Source organism: Alexandromys fortis, unplaced genomic scaffold (genome assembly GCF_014885135.2).
Source record: "Alexandromys fortis isolate MF-2015 unplaced genomic scaffold, M_Fortis_MF-2015_v1.1 scaffold_7, whole genome shotgun sequence".
Classification (NCBI taxonomy): Eukaryota; Metazoa; Chordata; class Mammalia; order Rodentia; family Cricetidae; genus Alexandromys; species Alexandromys fortis.
This window is the reverse complement of record NW_026067920.1, coordinates 4,058,092-4,076,191: the sequence shown is the minus strand read 5'-3', so window position 1 is coordinate 4,076,191 and position 18,100 is coordinate 4,058,092. Positions and strand designations below refer to the sequence as shown.

Here is an 18,100-nt window from a genome sequence, read left to right as displayed (position 1 = left end):
CCCCCCCCCCCCCGCCGCCCGCAAAAAAAATAAAGCCCTGGCTGCTTTTGAAGATTACATGAATGGCAGATCACAACCACCTGCAGATCTAATTCCAAAGGATCTGATCTGATGCCTTCTTTTGGCTTTCTTGGACACTAGGAATATACATAGTACATAAATATACATGCAGGCAAAGTACCCCAGCACATAAAGAAAAATAAATTTATGAATAGGTTTTATGTACATGTAAACTTTCAGTTTATTTGATAAATACTAAAGAGCATATTTGTTGGATCTAATGGTTAGTTAGGGTTTGGTTTATTTTGTAAGAAATTTCAAAACTGTCTTCCTAAATGGTTGTGCCACTCTACATGCTTACTAGCATTTGGTGGTATTCAGGATTTTCTTCATTATAGAAGGTTTGTAAGTGTGTGTGTTTGTAGAAGAGATTAAGTGGCTTCATGTTTGTGGTTTGTGAGGAGTAAACATCTCTGGAAAACTGTTGAAGAGGAATAAGACAGGTAGCAAGAGGTGGGTGAAAATGCAGTCTAGATGAGGATGAAAGACCTGAAGAGATGACTCAGCAGTTAAGAGGACCTTGCAGAGGACCCAACTCAGCAACCACATCAGACTGTTCACAACTGACCTGTGATCAGCTCCAAGGCTATAGGTTGCCTCTGACCTCTTTGGGCTTCTGCAGTTATATGCACATACCTCCCCACAAACACAAGACACATTTAAATAATATAAATAAATCCTTAAAAGAGAAAAGAGAGAGTCGGGTAGTGGTGGCGCATGCCTTTAATCCCATCATTGGGGAGTCAGAGGCAAACAGATCTCTGTGAGTTTGAGGCCAGCCTGGTCTACAAAGTGAGTTCCAGGACAGCCAGAATGACACAGAGAAACCTTGTCTCAAAAAGGTAACAACAACAACAACAACAAAAAGTGGTAGAAGGGTAAAATTAAGAGTCCTTGGGTGGGGGCTGGAGAGATGGCTCAGAGGTTAAGAGCACTGGCTGCTCTTCCAGAGGTCCTGAGTTCAATTCCCAGCAACCACATGGTGGCTCACAACCATCTGTACTGAGATCTGGCGCCCTCCTCTGGCGTGTGGGCATACATCAAGGCAGAATGTTGTATACATAATAAATAAATAAATCTTTGAAAAAAAAAAAGAGTCCTTGGTGATAATGGGGATGCCTCTGACATATACCCTGGTGAGTGAGGAAGTAGTTTGATTGGTAGTAGCCAGAGAACAGCAGATAAAAGAGAGTGGACTGGGATCCTGGTTTAAAAAAAAAAAACCCAAAAAACAACAACAACAGCAACAAAAAACAGTGCCAAATAGTTTCCCAAACAGAATGTTAACCTTTTATGTACTCGTCAGCAGTCTACAGTGCACTCATGCATCTATTCTCCTCTAAGTATCTGTGCTGTGTGAACTCTCAGGCTACTTACTTCACTGCCTTCCTTCCTTGGTTCTCTTTATGCACTTAGAGCCTTGGCCCTTATCTGTGCCCTGCTATGAAGGTTCCTGGATTGTCTTGCATTTTTAATTTATGGAAAACCATAATGCTTTCCAACAACCAAGTGCTATCTGTGGTCACCATTTTTGGGAGGCTTGGGCAAGCCTCTGGTGTGGCTGTTCTTGGACCAAATGCTGCCCTTTGACCAGGAGAATGATGGTGGTGGAAATAGTGCCCATGAGTGACTTGGGACTTGTAGGTTTCCAGGCAGCAGAGACCTTACGTATTTTCAGATGTTTGCTGTGCTATCAGATGATAGTAGAGATACTGGACCATTCTCAAGGCTACTGAGATGATTTTCTTCTGGATAAGTTCCATCAGGTCAAACAGTAATGAATCCAAATGAAACAGTGCGTTTATAGAGGAAACCATGTTAGTAATAATTACATACATAGAAACTTTTTTTTTTCGAGACAGGGTTTCTCTGTGGTTTTGGAGCCTGTCCTGGAACTAGCTCTTGTAGACCAGGCTGGTCTCGAACTCACAGAGATCGTCTGCCTCTGCCTCCCACGTGCTGGGATTAAAGGCGTGTGCCACCACTGCCAGGCACATAGAAACTTTTTAAACTACTTGTTCTGGCTCATATTATTCCCCCCTCCCCCCCATAAAGCTGAAAGTCAGAAGTAGTAACAGAGCCTGTATCCTAGCTATTTGGAAAGGTGAGATCTGGAGGATCACAAGTTTGAGCCAACTTAGTGAGACCTTATTAAAAAAGAAAAGGGATGGGTGTGATGCGTTTAATCCCAGCTTTGGGGAGGTGAATTTAAGACCAGCCTGATCTACACAGCTAGTTCCAGGGCAGTTCTATGGGATACATAGAGAATCCCTGTCTCAAAGAAAGGAGATGGGGAAGAGAGGAGGGAGGGAGGTAAGAAGGGAGAAAGGAAAAGAAAGAAATACAGTATACATTTGCCCAGCTAACATGTCAAATCTGAGTTTGATTGCTAGTACCTCAAAAGAGAGGGAGAGAGGGAAACCAGGGATGGTGGCCTATGCCTATTATCATATGCCTATTATTCCAGTATTTGGGAGGTAGTGACAGAGGGACCAGGTATTTAGGAAGACAGCCTTGGCTCTGTGAGACACTGTTTCAAAAGCAAAACAAAACAACACAGAGAAAGAAAAAGAGGTACTAAAATAATACATTTTGGAATCAGTAATCAGTAACTTAACTTTTATTGTGTTTCTAGAGAACAACCTTGAAATTTGTGGTATATTCTGTAATATTGTAGGAATTACTGTTACAAAACTTTACAATTTTATTTTTTATTTTTTATTTTTTTTTGGTTTTTTGAGACAGGGTTTCTCTGTGGCTTTGGAGCCTGTCCTGGCTCTAGCTCTGTAGACCAGGCTGGTCTCGAACTCACAGAGATCCGCCTGCCTCTGCCTCCCGAGTGCTGAGATTAAAGGCGTGTGCCACCATCTCCCGGCCAGTTTTTTTTTTTTTTTTAAAGTAAGTATGGGGTGGTTCAGTTTTTTTTTTTAAGTAATTATTTCCCAAGCAGTGCTTCTTGTTTGCAGAAATTACTTGTGCTTGAATTATGGGAAAGAAGCGAGGAAGGTATAGGCAGGTGTTGTGGGTGTGAGATGGTGCAGAAGATGGGACAAGCTGGAAGATAAGACTACTCATTCTGATACTACTCCACATTTTAGTCCCTTCCGCGAATATTGAGTTCATTGTGATTCTAAAAACATTGAACGTCCAGTGAGAAGATAGATGTGCAAAGGATACTTTGTATGATGATACATTAGCCAAGGGAAACATGTATTAGGAATGAGAAGCAAAAAACGTAGAGGAGAAAGGAAACCACAGTGGGATGAAGAGGATTGCCCATTGTGTCTGATAAAGAAGGGGAGACTGGTAATACTTAAAGTAAGACAAGGACCAACGAAAGGACTCAGCTAGTAAAGGGGCTGACTTAGATGACAGGGTGTCCTCTGGCCTCAACACATGCTATGACATACATGTGGTGCACCTCCCTCCCAAATACAACAAATAAATGTTAAAATTTTCTTTAAGCAAAGAGAGAAAACCACAGTCCTGAATGGAATAGAAATGTGGAACTGTCCATTTCAACTAGATAATTAACTGTGTTTATAAAGGGAACTCCCAGCTGTCTGAGAGCCTTATTAAGTCTTGCATGATGCCTCGCTGAGGACTCATCTGTTTTAGAAAATGGAGTCACAGAAGGGATTTGAAGTAGCAGCTGTTATGGTTACATGCATTGTGAGCCATTCCTGTACAGTTGGAGGTGAAGTAGAAGAAGAGATCTAAGGATTAATGTGGATGGTTGTATGGAGTAGCTATTCTAACCCAGGGTTATGTATGTTGATCTAGACCTTTCCAAGGCCTCATAGTTGGCCACTCTCATCTAGGAAGATGCTGACTTTTACAGTGAACATCCACCAATCTGGATCATGTTTTGTATCACTAAAAAAGTCTCAGTAGTCAAGTGTTGAAGATTTTAATTTACACTAAGGGTCTTTTCTGATGATAGCAGAATTATATTTTGACTCAGTATCAGATATATAGAAACCCTCAAATACTGACAAATTAGCCATACTTAAGTATTTGTCAAAGAAGAAACCAAAAGTGAAATTTGGCCAGGTGTTGTGGTACATGCCTTTCCCCCAGCCCTCAGGAGGCATAGGTAAGTGGATGGATCTCTGTAGTTTTGAGGCCAACTTGGTCTAACATAAAAAGGCCCAGTCTTTTTTTTTTTAAATATTTATTTATTATGTATACAATATTCTGTCTGTGTGTATGCCTTCAGGCCAGAAGAGGGCACCAGACTCCATTACAGATGGTTGTGAGCCACCATGTGGTTGCTGGGAATTGAACTCAGGACCTTTGGAAGAGCAGGCAATGCTCTTAACCTCCGAGCCATCTCTCCAGCCCCTGGCCCAGTCTTAAAACAAACAAACAAAAAAGATGAAATTTAAAATTATTTTTTACTAAAGGAGAATTAAAAACACATCAAAAATAGTTAGATATAACTAAAGTAGAGCACAGATATATATATGACTAATAACCTGGGTTATACAAGAGGAAGGGCTTAATGACCTAATTTTCCACCTTAACAAAGTAGAAAATGCTTATAGTCATTAATGTTGGAAGTTACCAGAAAGTGAAAATAACACAGAAGTAACCATAATAAAAATGGAAGGCACCCTACAGAAACTCATTGAATCAAAGTTAATTCTTTTTGGAATAATCAGACTGATAAACTTAATCCAGGTCAAAGATTTGAATAGATACTGGACCATAGACAGTGCAAGAACATATACAAGCACAATGAGACATATGTGCAATTACATGTTTGTGGACCCTTGTATGTGGGTACTTATGTGCACGGGCATGTGGAAGACATAGTTGATGTTAGGAATCAGTCTCAATAAGTATTCTACCTTATTTGATACAGTCAAACACAGATCCCCCATTTTTTCCTTCCCATGCTGGAATTACAGGTGGGCCACCACACCCACCCAACATTTACATGGGTTTCTGGGATCCAAACTGGTCTCTATGCTTGCACAGCAAGTGCTTAAATACTTTAGCCCCTAGTTCTGTAACTTTCAAATCATTTGTACTTGTGATACCTAGTTATATATGCAACTGCACCCCATCTTCCTTAGTATCTTGTTCATGAACACCAAATACAAACTCTACATTGTATGTTGCAGCTTATGAGAGCAGCATCTAAGCCGACCTTTGGTTCTTGCCATTGGTCTAGCCTGAACTATCCTTTAGGATTTCCCTGTGGTTTTTAGTCATTGACATGTTAGGCACCTGTGGGTCTTACCTTGCTCTTCTGTATTGTATATATATAGTCTGTATTCTCGTAAGTATAAGCTACCTTTTCTCTTAGAACTGCCGGTAGCAGCATTGCTTATGTCACTGTCTTGTAGAGTTCATTTTTCATACAGTAAAATTTCTTTTTAAGATGGATAATGGGTCATGTCTTCTCTTGTGTGAGAACCAGAAGCTTGGCTGGCATATCCTTTCTGACAGCGCCCACTTGCTGCAGAAGCTTTAGTTCCTTGGCTGTGTTTATGGTAGCCAGAGCATATTCAGATGTGTATACTGCTTTGCCCCTTTCTTGGGTCTGTAAGTAATTTCCTTTGGGTTTCTGGTTTGCTCCTCTCCCCCCCCCCCTTCTCTCACATCACTCTTGATAGTTCAAACCTGTTCTTATCTGCTTGGGATACTGAGGTAGGAGGATTGTCAGAGCCCAGGATTTTGCAGCCAGTTTGAGTAATACAGAAAGATACCATCCCAAAAACAAAACAAAGGCTAAGAAACCACCACCCGCGTAGCTCTGAGTTTGCTTGTTCAATGTCCTTTAGAAGAACAGTGCCTCTGCTCTCTGCATTTCATTCTTGTCTCTCCTAAAAGATGGTCCAGAGTAGAGATTTCAGATATGTATAGATGTGTCTTTTTCAGAACTGTTCCTCACCCATCTTGTCTCAGGCCTCTCTTCGGCTCAGTACTAGTCCTGTAAGCTTTCTTTCCTGCGTCCTGGGGCTGGTGTTCTCTCTGACTCTTCTCTCTTCATCCCCTGCTATCTTTGTGCTTCTTCTACATTTAAGTGCAGGTGACATCTCTGTAGGTATTTCCTGATGGAGGCCTTCATTGCAACCTAAATGAAAGAGCCCTCTTCCCAACACTGGCACTCTGAGTTGCTCCTAAAATACATTTTTACTTATCTTTTTTATTTGCTTGTTTGTTTTTAAGAAAGGTTCTACACTAGACTGGCCTAAAACACTTCTGCTTTAGCCTTAGAGTGTTAGAATTGTAGCTAGCATTCCAAGCCCTGATCTTTGGTTTTTCTTTGGTGAGGACATTAGCTCCACTAGACAGAGATCTCTGCTTACTCAGTACAGTGCCTTGGTGCCCAGGTACATGATGGACTTCTGGTGAGTACTGGTTGAGCATACCTGATATCTGAAGTACTGCCAAGTCCAAACTATTTTAAGTATCAGTATGTCACTAATAAATTTCCCTTACCTGACCTCACCTAATGGTTGCAGTCACAATGTAGATGCACTTAAAAATATGAATGGAATGACACTGGCTTCTGTCTTTGTAAGGTATATCTGAATCAAAATCTTCATAGTCATAAATTTTGGGCCTGCCCCCAGATATATTTTAACATATATGCAAATATCCTAGAGTCTGAATAAAGATGAAATCTTTTTTAAAAAGATTTATTTGTCTATATATATACACTCACATAGTGTTCTGCCTGTGTGTATGCCTGCACACCATAATAGGGCACCAGATCTCATTATAGATGATTGTGAGCCACCATGTGATTGCTGGGAATTGAACTCAGGACCTCTGGAAGAGCAGCCATGCTCTTAACCTCTGAGTCATCTCTCCAGCCCTAAAGCTGAAATCTTAAAACACTTTTGGATCCTTGCATTGGTGATGAATGAGTTGGTGTCTTTTGTCAGTTCTGGCTGTCACATTGCATTTCTGGCCTGGTCTGTGGTACACTTGAACCTAGCATGTACATGGACAGCCTGTGATCTCTGGTGGTTGTGGTTACTCTGTGACAGGAAACAGACAGGTTTAAGTGAGGTGAGTTTTGAAATTCTCATAATGTAGACATCCCAGGTCTTTTGGTATAGGAAAAATATGTTATTCTTGTACTGTTTTTTGGGTGGTTTGCAGGCCCTAACTGGAGAATTGCCTCACCCTGTCACCCACTGAAATAACTGCTAAATTCAGGCTAGTGGGTACAATGGATACATATTGTTTCAACCACTGATTTATCAGAGCATGTAAAATTGAAAGACTTTCCTTCAGTCAATAATTCATTTACTCAGCTCCAATGCCTCTATGTAGCCTAACGTCCACTTGGGAACTCTGGGTTCTCGTGGGTTAGTTGTGCTGTTAATGCACACTCATAGTCAGGTTGAATATTGATGGTAGTGCAGGGAGAGCCATGGGATTAAGGGAAGATCTGAGGAGCTGGCTTGGCAAGGCCAGCTGAGCACTAGAGAAGAATGAGATTTTCTTCCTTCCTATTTGATGCCAATGACAGGAGAGGCTTAAGAGAGATCTGCTGTATGCCATTGCAATGTGCAAGGCGCTTTCTGCCTTCTGGGGCTGCCCTATGCCTGCAGGTGTCCCTCAGCTGTTAGACAGTAATGCTATATAATATAGGAGGAGGATCCATCTCAGTTTTCTGCTTTGATTTAAAATCTTGCTCCCTGTTTGGTGGCCTTGGCACTTTCTATTTCCAAACCTATAAGACTTAACTTCTTTGTGTATTCCAAGGGCAGAGGATCCTTTGCTTCAGGCCCCTTCTCCTACATTTACCCCATAGTCTTGGAATTAAGCTATAAATTCAGCATCATGATCACATAGCTTGAAAGTTTGGGTCTTGGGGATACAGCTGCCTTGAGATTCTCTGTTCTCTGGAGTGTAGACCAGGGATGGCTTTCTTCAGAGATGCTCTCAAGCCAAACTGCCTTGGTGCAAGCCCTTGTGTGCAAATACTTCTTATAGTGATTTCATGCCTGGTTGAGGTCCGAAGATCTGTGTTGATGGTTTTCCTGGTAGAATTAATGCAGACTGAGTCTAAGTGAAGGGTGAAGTGCTTCTTTATGGTGTTCCTATTTTATTTGAAATGTCACCAGTTTCTAGAATACGTCTCCTATTTTGTTTGATATAAATATACATATGTGTATATACATACATATATATATGCATACATACATACAACAAACAACAATCTTGGCTTCCTGGTTCAGGTTTTGAACATAGAATTTTTTTTCTATTCCAGACTCCTTTTAGTTTTGGCATGAATCATAGGACACCACCCTACCCCGCTGGGGATTATTGTCTTCTATGCAGAAGTGAACGGAAAGACTCTTCATTCTTAGAGAGTGGAGTTAAGACTGCGAGCAAATTGGCCCTTTCCATGGCTCCCAAGGGCAACAGCGTGCTGCACCTGCCGCTGTGGGTATGCCCAGACTGCCGGAGGACTGTGGAGAAGGAGGAGAGGCACAGCGGTCTTGACCAGCCGGTGAGTGGCTGCAGCTTCATTGGGCTTCCTGCTCCTCTCTTGTGGGTGGTGGGCTAACTGGCAATGAAAGGAAAGGATTTCCGCCTGTCATCGGAATGCTTCCTCCTACACTATCTTTTGGCCCGTGCTCACTCTCTGGAATGTGTCTGAAGAGCGTCTGCTTCCTTATCTGCAGTCAGCAAGCTATTTGGTGCTTTTGGCTTTTGCATCTGGCCTTAGGGGTTTTTTGACAATAAAGTTCCCTGAAAAGCTAGAAGAATTTTCATTTGTTGAGTTCTAGACAGTTCCATGTACTGGTAAATAGCTGAAAATTTTTATCCTGCACTTCTGAATCCTGGCCTTCCTCCTTCCTTGATTTCAGGCTTATCTCACGAGAGTCTTTGAGTCCATTAGGCTTGCTCTAATCTCTGATATAGGTTAATGCTTAGTGGCTGCTGTTCCCATTTAGGCTTTGATATCTCTTTGTGTTCTAGGAGATGACTTTTTCAACCATTCCCATATTCAAGACTCCTCTTCCCTTTTATTATTTTATTTTTCTTCTTTTTTCCTTTTGGTTACTGAATGTAAGAAGCCCTCTTCTGAGTGATTTTTCTTCTGATCCCTTGCTTCTTGTGGTGAGCAACAAGCAGCAGTTCCTGCCTTTTGTTTTCAGGTTAGTCCCAGTGGCAGTTTGAGAAGCATTTGTGGATCAGGCTCTCCACCTCCTAGGTCTACTCCTCTTCCTCATTGACTGTTCATCTGGCTGCCCAGCCAGGGGCTCCTTGAAGACACCTCGCCCCCAGTTTCGATGCCAGTTTTGGTGGCAGAGTGTTAGTAACTAATCCTGGAGTCAGTGCTGATCAAACTAGAAGTTAGTGTTCCTCTCGGCCCTGCTTTTGGAAGTTTCCTGCTTTGTCTTCCTCCCTCCCTCCCTCCCTCCCTCCCTCCCTCCCTCCCTCCCTCCCTCCCTCCCTCCCTCCCTCCCTCCCTCCCTCCCTCCCTCCCTCCCTCCCTCCCTCCCTCTCCCTTCCTTCCTTCCTTCCTTCCTTCCTTCCTTCCTTCCTTCCTTCCTTCCTTCCTTCCTTCTTCCTTCCTTCCTTATTTATTTATTTATTTATTTATTTATTTATTTATTTATTATGTATACAGTTCTGCCTGCATATTTGTCTGTATGTCAGAAGAGGGCACCAGATTTCATTATAGATGGTTGTGAGCCACCATGTAGTTTCTCAGAATTGAACTGTCAGGACCTCTGAAATCCTCTGCAATCTCTTCACCAGAGATTCAGAACATAATCAGTCTGAAATTTTCATCTCATATTTTTTTTTCAGTTTCATACAAGTTTATATTAAATTTTGACTATTTCCCCTTCTTCCAGTACCTTTCCTTATCCTTTTCCCTCTCCCTCCTAAAACCTTCACAAGTGCTTTCCGACTTTCATGTTTGTTTTTTTTATGACCCAAGGAGTTTGATTAGGGTTATTGATATGAATATTGGAAGTGAGGCTTATTTACTGTAGTATGGACAACTTAACAGTGGCTATGCCAGTTAAGAAAATGACAATTCTCCCCAGCAACTATTAGCTCTTTGGGGACAGATGGAAGCCTTATGAGCAACTTCCCAATTAATCTATGATGGAATGTTGATGGGGCCCATATTGTTCAGGTAAGCACAGATGCTGTAACCACTTAAGTATAACAATCGTGTCATGTCCAGAAGACAATGTTTCACAGCACTTTTCCCCATCCTGTGGCTCTTAACATTCTTTCTACTCTCTCTTCTATGATGTTTGCTGAGTCTTGAAGGAGGTGATACAGATGTCATTTTTAGTGTTCAACTTTCAACTGTAACTTATTCTTAGCATTTTGATTAGTGTGAGTGTATTCATTGACTGCTGCCCACTGCAAAAGAAGCTTCTCTTACCAAGGCTAGGAGCAGCATTGCTATGTGGATGTGCATGTAGGTATTTAGAAAGTAGTTTGAGACTGAAAAAGCATGGGATAAAACCGGACTCTCTGATCATGGCGAACAATGAGGGCTGAAGAGAAGCCAAGGACAATGGCACGGGGTTTTGATCCTACTTCATGTTCCGGCTTGGTGGGAGCCTAGCCAGTTTGGACGTTCACCTTCCTAGACATGGACGGAGGGGGGAGGACCTTGGACTTTCCACAAGGCAGGGAACCCTGACTGCTCTTTGGACTGGAGAGGGAGGGGGAGAGGAGTAGGGGGAGGGAGAGAAAGGTGGGTGGAGGGGGAGGGAAATGGGAGGCTGGGAGGAGGTGGAAACTTTCTTTTCCTTTTCTCAAAAAAAAAATTAAAAAAAAGAAAGTAGTTTGAAACCAAGAAAAAAAAAAAAGAAAGTAGTTTGATAATGTGTCCATTTAGCAAAACAGTAATAGGTTCCCCACCAGGGCATATGACTTTACCAGTCACAGGCTAGGTTTAGAGACCAGACATGGATTCCCTCCTATGGAGTAGGCCTTATACCCAATCAGGAGGCAGTTGATTACTCACAAAATATCAATGCCATTATGGTTACGGTGGATATATCTTGTCTGGCGGTAATTAATTATAACTCATAGGGTTTATATCTGGACACTGATGACATTTCTGCTTCAGTGGTTTACAGAGTACAGGACCTTCCATCATTATGAAAGCTAGCTAGCAGGAAGGAAGCTGGAAGCTTAGTTCTGGCTTTATTTCTCTATGTCCTACAATCAAGATGCATAATATCTTCAACAATAGGGTCTTACATCTAGCTTGGTGGATGATCAAAAGTAGTGACAATAGTCTGTATGGTTTGGGGAAACTTTGGGGGTCATATCCCACAACTACTACTGACATTTTTATTTAATAACCCCTGACTTCTAGGAGAAGCATTATTCATCCATGTAGGTACCTCTTTTCATAGTCTTCCCCCCATTATATCTATATTTCTTCATTTAAAATTGTGTGCATGTGTATGTACATATAGGGGAGCCACAGAATGTTGTATGGAGGTCAGAGGATAGCGTCAGAGTTGGTTATTTTCCACCATATAGGTCCCAGGAATTCAACTCAGGTTAATCAGGCTTTAGTATATTTTGGACCTAAGTATTATCCCTACAGTTCTTCATTTTCCATAGTGCCCATAAACTTGTGCCATTTAGCACAGTGCTTTTGAGAGCATCCTTGTTGCTGTAGGATTAGTCATTTCTTCCTGTTAATGAGAAACTGCACAAGACAGTACTTGTATGTATGTGTTAGTGCTGCATGTTTGTGTGTTTATAGGCTTTTGGCTTGTTTTCAGATTTGGATTGTTTTGGAAAAGCCATGGGTTTTTTTAGATCTGCTTGGACATACTTTCTCCACTTTGCTGCACTAGTTTGACATCTGTGATCAGGAGGAATGTCTTCTTGGAGCCTTTTTGGCTTGTCCTTTAAACCTCATAAAATGAGTTGTGTCTCTGTTTATTTGGGGGGGGGGATTTGTGTAGAACTAGTGTTGTAAGGAGAGCTGCTTGTTTGTTCCTGACTTCTCAGCCCCTAAATAATCACACAGAAACTGTATTAATTAAATCACTGCTTGGCCAATTACTTACTTAAACATATGGCTAGCTTTCTCTTACATCTAGAATTAACCAATCTCCATTATTTTATATTTTACCATGAGGCTCGTGGCCTACTGACAAGGTTTGATCATGTCTGTCTCTAGTGACAGCTCCATGGCTTCTCTCAACTCCGTCCTTCTTTCTCCCAGCATTCACTTTAGTTTTCTCTGCCTAGTTCTACTCTACCCTATCAGGCCAAGCCAGTTTCTTTATTAACCAATGGTATTCACAGCATACAGAGGGGAATCCCACATCAAACTAACATGTCCGTTTCTTTCTTAAGCATTGTTCTTGCTTTTGCTTCTTCTGTTCTGTTTGGTTAAATGCCAGGCAGTGAATAGAGAACACTTGTCTGATTCTATTACCTGTCAGTGACTTTGGCAAGTTGACTACATATATTCTCTTATTCTGGGTAGTCAAATAGTACCTTGTCTCAGACTGGAGAGGCTGAGAAATCCAATAGTTGGTTTATCCACAAGGCTGGATAGATGTCTTGGCAGTCTCAATTTGGTACTGTAATCCTAAAGGATTGCTGAATAGCTGCTGATACTCAGTGCCAGAATTCTGAAGAAATTGGTTCTAATACTGGATGGAAAATTTGTTTGTTTGTTTTTTTTCCCCCTGAGTTTGTTCTCATTGGTGAGTTAGCTCTGGTTGCTTCCCGTGGTTGTAGATGTGTTTGGTGTTGACTGTTCCACAGAGGTTGAGAAGTCAAGTGATAGTCCTCAGCTCAGGTTCTTCTGTTACTTTGATCTTAGGTTTGCCTTCCTGCTGAACTGTTGATCACCTTCTGGTCTTCCGCTATCACTTGTTAGTGATAGCACTTGAGCATCTAAATCTAGTTTGATTTTTAAAAATGTTTTGAATTTTATAGTCACAATCATATAGTATTCATTCATTGTAATTGAGATTTGTTGCTGTGTACTAGTCATCTTTATAAATATAATACATTTTAGCTTCCATATTTTGCTGTTAAAGATTATTCTCTTGGAGCACACAGTAACAAACTTCTTTCTGTAGATAGATGGAAGGAGTTCCTGAAGTGTATTTAGAAAAATAGTTTGATTATCTCTAAAGTCAAGTATCATATTTTCTTTTGTTGTTATTTTGTTTATTGCCTTTTGATACAGGGTTTCTCTGTGTGGCCCTAGTTGTCCTGGAACTTGTTCTGTAGACCAAGCTGATCTCGAACCTACAGAGATGTGTCTCTCAGTGTTAGGATTAAAGGCATATGCCACCATACTCAGCTTGAGAATCTTAAAAGTTACTGTGTTCTCTAGTCCACAAGTGTTAATATGATACTTTGAACTTTTTTCTTTAAATTTATTTATTTTTATTTTTATGTGTATGTGTGTTTTGCCTACACATGTATATTGATATACCACTTTCCTCCCTGGTGTCAGCTGAGGCCAGAAAGACAATTGTAGGCCACCATCTAGGTGCTGAGTAAATGCTCTTGCTGCTTTGGCTCCAGTGTGCTAATGTTTTGTTAAGAATGTCTAAGCCGGGTGGTGGTGGTGTACGCCTTTAATCCCAGCACTTGGGAGGCAGAGGTAGGCGGACCTCTGGTCTACAAGAGCTAGTTCCAGGACAGGCTCCAAAACCACAGAGAAACCCTGTCTCGAAAAACCAAAAAAAAAAAAAAAAAAAAAGAATTATTATGTCTGTGGTTGTGAAAAATATTATTAGTCTGTAAATTTGCTTTGTGTTGTTTTGGTGTCTTAGAATAAGCTAGGAAATTTTAAATGCTTTAAAAAAAAAAGAATAAACTTGGAGCTGTGTGGTGGTAGCACATGCCTTTAATCCCAGCCCTCAGGAGGCAAAGGTAGGCGATTCTCTGTGAGTTCAAGGTCAGCCTGGTCTACAGAGCCAGTTTCAGGACAGGCTCAAAAGCTACAGAAAAACCCTGTCTCGGAAAATAAAACAGAGGGGGGGAGGAACAAACAAGGAAATGTTTCTTGTTAATTTTCAGGAAGTTTGGGTAGAATTTGTATTTTTAAATGTTTTTTTTTATTTTTATTTATTATGTATACAATATTCTGTGTGTATGCCTGAAGGCCGGAAGAGGGCGCCAGACCTCTTTACAGATGGTTGTGAGCCACCATGTGGTTGCTGGGAATTGAACTCAGGACCTTTGGAAGAGCAGGCAATTCTCTTAACCACTGAGCCATCTCTCCAGCCCCTGTATTATTTTTTTTCTATAAGTAGTTGTTAGAATTCTGTTGTGAAGCTGTGTTGATGTGAAGTTGCCTTTTTGGGACTGGTTTGTAACAATTTATTTGTTAGATGTGTTATTTATCTCTTTTGCTAGAGATGCTAGCTTCTGTCTATAACAGAATTTGCCTATATTTTGTTAAGCGTATTGACATTAGTTACCCAGACTATCCTTTTATTTTTATTTTGTAAGATCTCTTGTATGTTTTGTCTGTTTCTTTTTCTGTTGCTATAATTAAATATTCTGACAAACGCAACTTAAGGGAGAAAGGATTTATTTTAGCTCACAATTCAAGGCACAGTCCATCATGGGGAAGTCAAGGCATCAGGAGTTTGAAGCAGCTGGTCACATGACACCCACAATAAAGAGACATGGGGAGGGGGTTGGAGAGATGGCTCAGTGGTTAAGGGTACTGGCTGCTCTTCCAGAGGACTCAATTCTTAGCACTCGGCGTGATAGCTCACAGCTGTCTGTAATACCAGTTCTTGGGTATCTTGACACCCTCAGACATGAATGCAGGCGAAACACCAGTGCTCATTAAGTTAAATTACATTTAAAGAAGAAACAGAGGGATATATGCATCCTAGTGTTTAGCTTACTTTGTCTGTTTTATATAGTTAAGAAGCACATTTAAGTAGTAGTGCCATCCACTGTGGTCAGGTCTTCCCACCTCAGTTCTTTAAATCAAAATATTCCATCACAGTCTTGCCCAGAACTGCCTCCCAGGTGATTCTAAATCTTATAAAAGTGACAGTTGAGATTAACCATGAGTTCTCCTACCCTTCTCCTCTCCCTCCCTCCCTTCCGTCTTTGCTCCCTTTCTTAGATTATATTTATTTTTTAAATTACATGTCTGTGTTGGTGTGTGTGTGTGTGTGTGTGTGTGTACACAATACATGTACATACCTGTAGAGACTGGAGGCATCAGATTCCCTAGAGTGGTTGTAAGCTGACTGATGTCAGTGCTGGGATCCTGTCTTTAGGCAAACAAATTAAACTCACTTCTGAATGATCCATGAGCCACAATAAGGCTACTTCTAAAACATTTTCAGGGCTGGGACTAGAGAAATGGCTCAAGAGTTAAGAGTACTAGCTACTTTTCCAGAGTACCCAGGTCCAGTTTCTAATAAGCATCTCTAACTCCAGTTCGAGGGGATCCTCTACCCTCTGCTGAGCTCCAGTGACTATCAAACAAACAGAAACAGAAATACATGCAGACAAAACACTCATACACATAAAATTGCATACATACATTTTGAGGAGTGGAGGAGATAATTCAGTGGGTAAATGTGTTTGCTTCTGCCATTTATTTATTTATTTATTTATTTATTTATTTATTTATTTATTTATTTATTTATTTATTTTGGTGCTTGGCATCAGCAAAGGTTAGCAGTAAGCAAGTGGAAGCTGCAACAAAACTTTTTCCTCTAGTGTTAACAGTATTTGTTCAGGCCTGACATATTGGTATTTCTCAGCCCTTGTTAGCTACCATTGTTACTACCTGTGGTCTCAAAAAACTTGACATCTCAAGCTTTTCACTCATTCTTTTTCTCTGTTTCCCTGTCTCTGTTGCTCTTCTTGTCCTGGCTCTTGAACTGTTTAGCTGCTACCTGTTGACTGAGTTTTCTGTCTTGCTCAGTCCCCCAGCCCGGTTCCCGCAATTTTTAAATCCAAAGAAATCACACACAGGTCTACATTAATTATAAACTGATTGGCTGATTAGCTCAGGCTTCATATTAACTCTTATAACTTATATAGCCCATTGTTCTTATTTGTGTTAGCTACATGGCTCAGTATCTTTTACAGCGAGGCAGTCACATCTTGCTGCTTCTGTGGCTGGGCAAGGACTGCAGAAGAATGAGCTTTCTTCTTCCCAGAATTCTCCTGTTCTTAATGACCCACCTCTACTTCCTGTCTGGTTGTCCCGCCTATACTTCCTGCCAGCGTTTAAAATATAATTGACAGGGCTGGAGAGATGGCTCAGTGGTTAAGAGCATTGCCTGCTCTTCCAAAGGTCCTGAGTTCAATTCCCAGCAACCACATGGTGGCTCACAACCATCTGTAAAGAGGTCTGGCGCCCTCTTCTGGCCTTCAGGCATACAGACAGAATATTGTATACATAATAAATAAATATTTTTTTAAAAAAATAAAATAAAATATAATTGACAGAGTACAGATCATGGTCCCACACCAGCTACCTCTTCACCTTTCAGGCAAGTGTCTGTCTGACCTCTTCCACAACTTATCCATTATTCTACCACCATTGTTATACTTATGTCTGAGTATATGTATATATTATATGGCCCAGGAAAGGGTGTTTGGACCAGTCACACTATTTTCTCATAGCCCCATCACAGCAGTTCCTCTGAAGTCCACCAGGGGAAGTGGTGGAAAGAATAATCTAGAGTTCATAGAGATTTGTGAGAGCAAATAGTCTCATGCAGCCTATTTCAAACAGCGCTGGCTAAGACTGTGTCTTCAGACTGCACAGACAGGCAGTCAGCTGCAGTCCGTTTAGTTGTCTGAAGACCTCTTTGGAGTGTTCAGAACAGCTAGTGTAAAGTTAGTCTAGCTGGCTGACTGACAGTCTTTTTGCTCAAGGTAGCCTGGGCAACATAGGAGAGCCCAACAGCTATGAATTTAGGAAGTCAAATTGTTATATTCCCTAGCATCTCTTTTCATTTATGGGAAAACATGTGTCAGGATTGTTTACAATCCAGGGATGAATGCACACCCCTCTAATTCTAGCACTCAGGAGACAGAAATAGGTAAATCTCTGAGTTTGAGGCCAGCCTTTCTACATAGTGAATTCCAGGACAGCCACAGCTATATCGTGAGACCCTGTCTCAAACATACACAGACATACACACAAAGATTGCTTACAAATGCAATTTCATTATATTATTTATATTTTTAGATTATTATTTTGAGACATGATCTTACTTTATAGCTCTGATTGGTCTGGAACTTATTGTGTAGATGAGGATGGCCTTAAACTCAGAGAACTGCCTGCTTCTGGGATTAAAGGAATGTGCCATCATACCCAGCCACAAATACAGTTTTAAAGAATTTATCATTAGCACTAAGTGATTTTAAAAAATATTTTTATTCAACTCAATGTCCATCAAAATCCCAGCAAAATTCTTCAAAGACCTCGAAAGAACGGTACTCAACTTCATATGGAAAAGCAAAAAACCTAGGATAGCCAAAACAATAATGTGCAATAAAAGAACTTCTGGAGGCATTACAATCCCTGACTTCAAACTCTACTACAGAGCTACAGTACTGAAAACAGCCTGGTATTGGCATAAGAACAGATAGGAGGACCCATGGACCGAATAGAAGACCTAGATATTAACCCACACATCTTTGAATCTTTGAATACCTGATTTTTCATAAAGAAGCAAAAAATATCAAATGGAAAAAAGAAAGCATATTTAACAAGTGGTGCTGGCATAATTGGTTATCAACATATAAAAGAATGAAAATAGACCCATGTCTATCACCATGCACAAAACTCAAGTCCAAATGGATCAAAGACCTCAACATAAAGTTTTATAGAAGAAAAAGTGGGAAGTACTCTTGAACGCATTGGCACTGGAGACCACTTCCTAAATATAACCCCAGCAGCACAGACACTGAGAGAAACAATAAATGGAACCTCCTGAAACTGAAAAGCTACTGTAAAGCAAAGGACACGCACCGTCAACAGGACAAAATGACAGCCTATGGAATGGGAAAAGATCTTCACTAACCCCACGTCAGACAGAGGTCT

General features: G+C 40.9%; 1 protein-coding gene across 3 annotated transcripts in view; it reads left to right on the top strand.

Annotated features, from left to right (window-relative positions):
• Fam193a (family with sequence similarity 193 member A) overlaps positions 1–18,100 on the top strand; it is a 125,673-nt gene that overhangs the window by 29,669 nt on the left and 77,904 nt on the right. For 2 of the 3 annotated variants that reach the window (XM_050140781.1, XM_050140780.1), the window contains exon 2: positions 8,300–8,542. The exons of the other annotated variant lie outside the window; for it this stretch is intronic. In XM_050140781.1, the coding sequence (XP_049996738.1) occupies positions 8,300–8,542 (243 nt within the window). The remainder of the gene's footprint in view (positions 1–8,299; positions 8,543–18,100) is intronic. 3 annotated transcript variants of the gene reach the window in all.